At 36.9% G+C, this 9,720-nt stretch overlaps 1 protein-coding gene across 1 annotated transcript; it reads left to right on the top strand.

Moving 5' to 3' along the window:
- Positions 1–2,161: 2,161 nt before the first annotated feature.
- On the top strand, positions 2,162–9,431 carry LOC129734476 (transmembrane emp24 domain-containing protein 7). Its single transcript, XM_055698035.1, has 3 exons — positions 2,162–2,540; positions 4,086–4,331; positions 6,845–9,431. The coding sequence occupies exons 1-3, from the start codon at positions 2,370–2,372 to the stop codon at positions 7,079–7,081; spliced, it is 654 nt and encodes a 217-aa protein (XP_055554010.1). The 5' UTR covers positions 2,162–2,369; the 3' UTR covers positions 7,082–9,431.
- Positions 9,432–9,720: the final 289 nt, after the last annotated feature.

Raw genomic sequence — 9,720 nt, 5'->3', positions numbered from 1 at the left:
GGATCAGCGGGACGCTGCCTGGACCTGGGACCATAGGGACACCTTGGACCCATGGTGGTAGCTATAATCCTCTTTCCTTTTTCTTTTTACTTTATCTTTTCCTTCACTTTCTGTCTTTTTACCTATTGCACACCGCTTTACGGGCAAATAATAAAATTGTGCTGTTTAATTGAAGCATAACCCCTTGGCGTGGTCGCCTTGATTTTTGCGCTTTGAGATCATAGTAAACGAACCATCACGATTCCACTGAGTGGACTGTGACAGAAGTTCTAATCCATTATGATCCTAGAAAGAAAGGCACTCAGACTCTGTAAAGTACCATTTCAAAAGGTAATTATTAGAGCTAACACTATAAAGAAGGAGAGAATAGTATAGATAATCTTGCATCCCTTTATATGCTGGGAACCTCAAGTTTTGGAGCATCAAATAGGCCTCCAATCAGGGTGCAACACACCATGCAGATCCCGTCCATGGCAGTTATGCTATTGTGGTCATTCAAGTCATTATATGGCTTTCTTACAAGGAAATGAATCTTTTCATAATGTCTATTGTCAAATAGAAAGGGTGTTCACGTGAGAACTTCTTGCTGCGCTTTTAGATAAAGGACACATAGGTGGCATAATCGCGGTACCAAGTGGGATCTGCCTTCAAGCTCCTCTGTTACAATGAGCTGGCTGAGTTTATCCTGAGGCCAAGGAATCTGAGCAGCACAAAGCAGGCCTGAAGGCCAATCTGTATGTGCAGCACAGCAGAGCACAGGCCTGGGCCTACTCAGGTGTTGTGGTTTAAAACCCAGTAGGCAGCTAAACACCACACAACTGCTTGCTTGTTCTCCCCACAGTTGGAGGGGGTGGGGAATAATTGGAAGGATAAAAGTGTAAAAACTCATGGGTTGATATAAAGACAGTATAATAAGAAAAAATAAAAAGGAAGAAAAACCCTCCCCCAACAAATAAAAACAAACCCAAGAAAAAAAAGTGATGCAAAAAACCCCCTAATTGCTCACCACCTGACTGATGCCTGGCCAGTACCAGAGCAACAGCAACCCCAGCAAAACTCCCTTCCCCCAGTTTTTATTGCTGAGCCATCATATGGTATGGAATATTCCTTTGGTCAGTTGGGGTCAGCTCTCCCAGCTGTGTCCCCTCCCAATTTCTTGTGCACCCCTGGCCTACTCACTGGCAGGGCAACGTAAGAATCAGAGAAGGCCTTGATGCCTTGAAGCACTCTTCAGCAATAGCTAAAACATCAGTGTGTTATCAACACTTTTCATCAGAAATCTAAAACATAGCACCATACAAGCTACTATTAAAAAAGTTAACTCTATCCCAGCTAAAACCAATACATCAGGTTACCCGTTACGTGGATCACTAACTCCTCAATGTACAATGATTTTTCAGTCAGGATCACTACAAGGGTCATTTTTTATTTCTTCTTCTGAAGCTGTTTTACTTTGTAAAAATAACTGAATATTTACTGGAGCAGAACTTAAAGCTGATATTCCCACAGTCAGTGTGAACAGTTTAATCAGCAGAATTTAATTTTCATCTTGCACTTTTTCTCTCTGGAGCAATGAATGTTAAATGACATATAAAGTTGAACTCCAACTCTGAAACTCAACCCCGTGTATTCAGTATCTGGAAGATATACAGAGAGAGAGAACTTAAGATACTTTTCACTTGCATTTGGAGAATAGAGTCCACTATTTCAGCTCTAAATCATGCCTCACAGGAATTTGAAAAAAGTTTAACTCCTGGATAATTGCATACAATGGACATAGAGCCAAAATTTGTGATATGTTGGGGAACCTGGACAGTGCCATACAGGTATGACAGAGGAGAATTCTCTAGAGATTTATGTGTGAGTACTTGGCTAAATATCTGTAAATTAGCTATGTAAACTGAGCACCCCCCAGCAAAAAACCGGGATGAGCAGCTCTTGCGCATGTGCCTATGGTACCTCTGGTGCCGAGGGGTCATCTGTGTGAACTTGGACACCACCTCAGCTCGCTGGTATCACAGCCGGGCCCCACTGCAGTGCCGGGCCGTCATGCTCCCTGACAACCGTTGTCAGACAACAAACGCACAACCGCGCACGGCAGAGGCGGGGAACGCCCCCTTTCACGCTAAACACCACGTCTATAAAACTATGGGGACTCACCCGGAAACGCTTCTATGAGGGCGGTACTAGGTGTCGTGGTTGCTTTCGGGTGTGTAGTGTGTTTCCTCAGTTAGGTTTCTCCGTCGTGACCGGTTGTCGCCGCAGACATCTTTTTCTGGATTCCGCGCCTGCTGGCTTCTGACGTGAGGCTGCCTTCTTTCCACCCGGTTCAATCTTTCTTACCATTAGTCCCCTCTGCACGCCGAGTGATGCTGTTACAGGGTTCCGGAACCGCGGGACCGTGGGGGTGGATGACGCTGCTGCTGGTGGTGGCCTGCACGGCACGGGCCTCTGAGCTCACTTTCGAGCTGCCTGACAATGCCAAGCAATGCTTCTACGAGGAGATTGTCCAGGACACTAAGTGCACCCTCGAGTTTCAGGTACTTCTTGCTTCCCTCGACTCCTGGGGAATCTTATGTTATTTCACTTTTACCGTTAATATTAGAGTTTTAATAACTTACTACTTATATAAATTGGTGGACACTCAAACTGTTATGTGAACAGCGTATCTGAAGTATTGCTTTTAGTGCTTGGCAACTCTGAATAAATCTTTATAGCATTATATGTTTTAATAAATATTTAAATATTTCAAATAAAATGTCTACTATTTTAGAAAGCTTCTGTATGCATGTAAAAGGGCTGTGCCTTTGGATAGAAGTCTCTTCATCCTTCAAGATGCTTTATCTTAAAGTCAAGAAGTTTAGAGCAGGGATTAAATTTACTAGCCTGAGCGTCATCAGAATAGTAGGCTGTGAATATCTAAACTTCCAATTGCTCTTGCTGTGGTGATAGGATAGCTAGCCTGATTCTGCAGAACAATGTGCTGTAGACCAACAATAATTAAAGGCTGACAGTACTTGAGACACACGTATGAAGTTTTGAGTTGCTTGTAGGCATAATCTGAATGTGCTGGTATTGGAAAGAAATGCTGTCATTAATTGTGCAGGAGTGAAGCAGTAGAACTTCTAGAACATTGCTCTGTTGACGTGCACATATGAAAATGAGCCAGGCTGTAATACCTGTTCTATTGGACATATGCCATTCCTGCAACATAAAGCAGCTTGACCTAATAGGCTAGTTAGCTCCTTTATGTATGGCCTAAATTGTCTGTTTTACTGCTTTTTGGCAATCTCAACTTGCTGAATAAATTGCATGGATGGGCTTGTGGATATAGTAAATTACTGATTTATTACAGTAATGTCTTTGTCCCGTCAAATTTCATCTACTCCAGCCTTTGCTATGGCACCAGTATCTTAAAGCAAAGTAACTAAAACTTCCCTCAAACCGTTAGAAAACTTGTTGATTTAAAGAATCAGTCACCAATATTCAAGTGAGCAGAGGTTATCTTTATTCAGCAGCGCTGGGTGCATGGGGGATTGCTCCACCAGTCATGCACACCGAGGGGATTTTTCAGTCCCCTCTTTATACAAGTCACTCATACCTATTCATTAATTTTCCAGGAAATAATTTACATATTCATTACAATTCCAGGAACTCATTTACATATCTCACTAAACTAGTGACCATGATTTAAGTCCTTGTCTTTGCCACGTTGTATAAACAACAGGAACTTAGGACCAGATGGCTTTTTAAAGATGACAAATCCAAGGACTTAGCAATTAGTACATCTGTCATGTTAGCAATAAGGGTCCTTGGATGTTTCCCAACTTTTAGATAAAGATAAGTACATCATCCTATAGATAAGTGGTACATCATTCATTGTCATTACGTATCCTCAGTTTAAAAGATCTTATTTTTATTTGTTCTGTGAATCTTCCATAGGATGAGGATTTTGCAAACTGGTATTGGAATTATTTTTTTAAATTTATTTAATGTATTTTATTTTAAAACATTTGTTAGATCAAACAATTTGCAGTGCTAGTTGGATGTCTGTTCTGCTTAAGACAATTTCTTGTTGTTTTCAGGTGATCACTGGAGGTCATTATGATGTTGATTGTCGGTTGGAAGGTCCTGATGGTGCTGTATTATACAAAGAGATGAAGAAACAATACGATAGTTTCACATTTACTGCATCCAGAAATGGAACATACAAGTTCTGCTTCAGCAATGAGTTCTCTACTTTCACACACAAAACTGTGTACTTTGATTTCCAGGTTGGAGAAGATCCACCACTGTTTCCTAGTGAAAACAGAGCAACTGCACTTACTCAGGTAAAATATTGTTGTTTGACAGCAACTGTTAGGTTGAGGGTGTTTTTCAAATTCAACTGCATTAGATATCTGTATCACTGTTGAAAATGAATGGGTTGGAGCTTCTTTAAAATAAACTGAGTTACTAAAAGGGAACCTTTTCCAAAAATTAGAACTTTTGGAATGCAGAGCTGAGGAGGAATTACCAAGTGTTTAAGTGGGAATTAGGGAAAATATACTGTGGCCTAGAGTTTAAGGGAACTTTTTTATGCCATGGTTCTGTCTGTGGAAGTGTGGATTCTATAAAGTGTAAAATATCAATGGAATGGGATTTTTGAAATTTCTGAACTTTGGAGAAACTTTGAGAACAATTTGGTTTTATAATAAAATTATTTAGAGTCTTTTTTTGAGGGGAAGACTTGAATGGTTGATCTCCTATGTAACTGTCACTTTTAAAATGGAAAGAGAATTCTAGCAAAATAAACAAATGAACAAAATCACTCATACTTAACTGGCTTCTAGATATGTAATTTATAAGACACTTAAGTGGCAAAGCAGTATTCTTGCTCTGGACTTATTTTCCTAATGTTCCCTTCTTTCTTCAAAATTTTAGTTTTATACCACTTCTGCCCAAACTAAATCAGCCAACTTCACTTGGAATGGTCACTTTGCGAATTCTCACTAACATTCTTACACTATAACTGTTGCCAAACTTCACTTTAAACAACCATTATAAAATGCTGGACACGGCCACTATTTTACTAGTTTAAACTCAATGGTAGAAATGCCAGTTCCCAAATATCCATCTTGCTCACTTGAATTTGTCCCATATAATTCTGCAGTGGCTAAAGATTTGTAATGAGTATGTGACTTGCTGTGAATTTGGTTATAATTCTTATCTCTTTCTTCTCATCACCTTTCTCCTACTTTATGTTGTCTTTTGATTCTTGATCCTGTAGCTCCCTATCTCCCTGCAATTTCTTTAGCCTTCATTCTGTGTGTTCTGTTACATGTTTTGGTTATTTGTGTAGTGGGGGGTGTGTGTGTTTGGGGGGTTTTGTTGGTCAGTACTTTTGCACCAGTAGAGAGAGAGTATTGAGAACACAGAACATGCAGGTTCTAGATCCAGTATCTTTGCAGGCTGTGGGAGAAGATAAAAGAAAAAGTTTCACTTGGTTGTAGCATACATAATGCAAATCAGATCTTTGGGAAAGGAGAAGTTAACTTTCAAAGCATAACACATCTTTGGTAAGTAGGTTCTCTGCTGCAATTTTCTTGAGGCTTGTAGTATGACCAAATTTGGGCAGACTTTCACAGGGACTGTAAAAGGTAAATCCCTGAAACTAGACTTTGTTTAAATTTAAGGTCCCTGCTGCAGAGTAGAGGAGGGCTCTATAATTTAGCAGTGAAACAAATGGCAGAATTCAATGCATGAAATCTCTTCCTGAATTTTGTTTAGAAGAATATCTTGGACTTGTTCAAACACCTGTCCTGAAAGTCATCAACTTGAAAAACTGATTTGACACAGATATAAGTAACTGACAGTGGTTTTCATTAGGGTGTCAAACACTTCCTTTTATAATAGATTGTGGTTTTGATCTTCAGGAAATACTGTTTTTTAGGGGACAGCCAGTTGGTTAGTTGTTCTAAAACTTAAGTATTTTGAAGATATTAATTTCTTGATGGTCAAAAGACAGTCATGGGTACTGACTCTTACTTTCAGAAGATAAACTGAAAATGGAAGAAGTTTGTATAAAATGATCTAGGTCTTGGAAAGCCAGTAGTACATAGATTGAAAAGGTTAAGATTTTTCAGTTTGGAAAAGGGAATGTGATTCTTATGAAAGATGACAAGTGCAGTTGGACAATTTGGTCTTGAGTGTTTGTTATATGAATATGATAGGGAACATCCAGGAACACTGAAAGATGAGTTGTCCTTTAATCACTTTTTACATATGTGACTAATAGAAGGGTCTCATGCCAAAAGAGCGCGTTGAGGTCGGCAATCTAGATTTCAGGCTTTTGTGAAACTGAAGTTTCAAAATTATGCAATGAAGAATTACATACTTAGAAAAACTAAAAGTGTTTTAGTATCTACTATGCACATCTTAATGATATAAGAAACTTGCTAGCTATCTAAATCTGGAGAGAAATTTACTACTTGTTTTGCTGATATATGCGGAATTAACAAGTGTTGGATCACTGTCATATTTCAATACAGTGTTTATGTTCACTTTTGAATCCAAACATGCATGAATTTTAATATTCAGTTTGTGGTTCTTAGTCCATTACTTTTTGAGTCTGCAGTTTTGCATTCTTTGGTACTTCAGTGTTTAAATTCTGTGTTTAAATTCCTGTGTTTAAAACTTGATTGATATGTTAGATTTATAGTATATCAGTCCAACAGTGGACTGAGATAATCTTTCATCTGTAAAGCTATGTGAATCTTAATTTTAAATATCAAACCATAGAACTTCATAGAACAAGCATTAGAAGGGTTCTTAATTTGAGCTGTGTATTTGTTTGCTTCTCTAGATGGAGTCTGCGTGTGTTTCAATTCATGAAGCTTTGAAGTCTGTCATTGATTATCAGACTCATTTCCGGTTGAGAGAAGCACAAGGCCGCAGCAGAGCAGAGGATTTAAACACAAGAGTAGCCTATTGGTCAATAGGGGAAGCAATCATTCTTCTTGTAGTTAGTATTGGGCAGGTATTTCTCCTTAAAAGCTTCTTCTCAGATAAAAGAACTACGACAACCCGTGTTGGATCATAACTAGTAGTGATAATGCTTAGGGTCATTGTGCTATTCACTTGTGAAATTACTGTTCTACAATTAATTGTAGGTACAAAGGAACTAAATATGTGTAACATCTAAATGTCTACCCTTCCTCACTGATTAAAATCACAAAGCATACCCCAAAAGCTATGAAAAGGACACCCAATTTGAAATAAAGAGTAGACTTAATGTTTTCTAATGCTTGTATTAAGTATCTGGCAAAGACCAGCCTCTTTTGGTTTTGCTGATTTTAATCAAAATTGAATTTGACTTTACTGATAAGATTGCCCATCTGTGGTATAATGCTTTAAAAGAACCCAACAATCTAGTGTCTGACGTGAAAGACAATACTTATTAAAAATTGATTTGACTTTTTCAGGCTGAATGTATTGGTTTATTATAAGCAAGCTAATGTGATGAACTGTAGCTGCAAAATGTATTGCACTGCTTTGATTTGCTGTAACAAAAAAAAATATCCAATCATATCCTTTGCTTATATGTAAAACTGTTGCAAGCTTGATATTACATGATGGTGCAAATTCTCCACCTGCTTGGTAAATCTCAACTTTCAAAATCTGCTAAATTTTATACTTGAGTGTATTTGCTTAAACACATACTTTTCTACATTAAAATATAATGCATTTCCTCTCTTACAATGTTTTACTAAACAACTTCTAAATTGAGACTACTCAGGAAATGTGCTTTCTCTATTCAAAAACTTAAAATATTCAAGTTATTTTAAAAAATGCAATAAAATAGGGAATCTTGTAACTGTCACTAAAGCTGTGCAATCTCTACTTGTGCTGCTGCTGCTTGTCACATAGACCACAGGTAGCTTGATTTTTATCAAGCAATACAGCAACAGCACTGGACAGTTATATTGCATCCATCAGGCACATGCAAAGCTTTTTAATAAATTGTTTTCCTATTAAGAAGTCCATTTGATGATAGTACTGCATTGTGTGAGTGTTGTGAACTTTATTTTCCTGTTTGGTGCACTGATACATTATGGCCTTGTACATGTAATTGCCACTCTTATCTGTCAGTGGTCAGGAAATGTTTTAAATATTTTGGGGTATCTTTTTGGTAAATTTATAGATACATTGCTTCCACTGCTCATGTCTTTAGTTTATGTATTGTAATAAAAACTTGTTTTATTTGGATGTGGAAGATAGTAAATGTATGTACATACAAGTTGCTTGAATTGAGCTAGTCAAAATAAGGGTAAACTTTTTCAGATGGTTCTAGAGGAATAAATGAACTCTGACCAATTTTTAAGTGTGCACAAACCAAAACTAAGATGAAAAAAATTGGAGTTACTAACTCTAATTCAAAAGATTCCACTTAAACTAGTTTTCAGCAAGCAGAGAAAAAAATGCTAAATCCTCATTAGTTGCCTGTATTATTTCCAGTAAAACATTGATGAGTTTTGCATATACATATGTCCAAGTGGCACTTGGAGGCTCTGAATAATTGATCTAAGATGACCTCACTTTTAAAAAAAAAAATAAAAAAATAATTCTTTCCTCTGTTGTAAACTGATAAGCTACTCTTTCAGAACTGAAAAAAAATATTTAACACCTCAAAAATGAGTTAAAAGATCACAGGTATTAAAAAGCTTAATGTATATTATATTCAGAATTATGCATAATAATGTCCTTCTATCCTGTATTGAGCTTGCAACATTGCAGTCCCATTTCTGAGATACAAACTTCCCTGAAATTGTAAGTCTCAAAGATCACAAAACAAAAAAGCTAGTGTGTTCTTTTTATGCCTGTACACTATTCTTAATTGTATCTATATGCTTTATCCTTGTTTCAGCAACTGATCTTCAGTATTTTTTTGCTTCATTACACAAATGGTGCAGTTTAGGTGCAAGAGTCAGTTAAAAACATGATTTAATTTTGATAGTGTCCATTATAATCTTTGAAGCCTGAATATCATTTCTTGAGTAGCTTTAATCACAACAAAAACATTTGTTTCAAAAATTCAAACTTTTTTTTCCCCACTCAGTTCTGTGTACTGTCAAAATTGGTAAACAATGGGGTAAACAAAGTATTACCTGGCTGTCACATACATGTCTCTAATTTTTCTTAATTTTTGAATGTGTTGAATGGGACTGTTTAGCACCCTATTATTCCTGCTGAGGTTTAGTGAATTTGAATTTTGCATTGAAATTATGTATCTCAACCAAATCTCTGGTATAATGCTGTATAATATGCAGCAATAGCTTAAAAATGCCTTTTTTGGGGGGGTTATGAAAAATATGATGCACATTTTAAAATTTAATGTATTTTTAAAATAAGTGATTGGATAGAATATAATAAAACATATGCTACCACTTCAACACTGGGTGAAGAATTGTTTTGTGATTATTTATTTTTTTTTTGTTAAAGCTGCATATATGAATAGAATAGTTTAGTCAGTGGTGTGATATGCAACTAAATCACCCTGTGTTAAATGTGATACAACTGTGTTTGAAATTGTGGAAGGTTTCAACTATTCTTTGGATGTTTTATGTTTACATGATTTCTTTTCTTGTCCTGAAATGTTCTTGTTTTAATTTGAAGTGGGGGGAAAAAAAGTTTGAATAAGACAAAAAGACCCTGTGGATGTTGTATGGGGAAAATACAAAT

This window comes from Falco cherrug, chromosome W, assembly GCF_023634085.1.
Source record: "Falco cherrug isolate bFalChe1 chromosome W, bFalChe1.pri, whole genome shotgun sequence".
NCBI classification, from domain to species: domain Eukaryota; kingdom Metazoa; phylum Chordata; class Aves; order Falconiformes; family Falconidae; genus Falco; species Falco cherrug.
Note: the sequence above shows the minus strand (reverse complement) of the source record. Positions and strands in the feature narration are given on the sequence as shown.

Coding starts and splice junctions, on each gene's coding strand:
- LOC129734476 (XM_055698035.1), top strand. CDS start 2,370: ATGCTGTTACAGGGTTCCGGAACCGCGGGACCGTGGGGGTGGATGACG. Junction 2,541..4,085: donor AGTGCACCCTCGAGTTTCAG/GTACTTCTTGCT, acceptor TGTTGTTTTCAG/GTGATCACTGGAGGTCATTA. Junction 4,332..6,844: donor GAGCAACTGCACTTACTCAG/GTAAAATATTGT, acceptor TTGCTTCTCTAG/ATGGAGTCTGCGTGTGTTTC.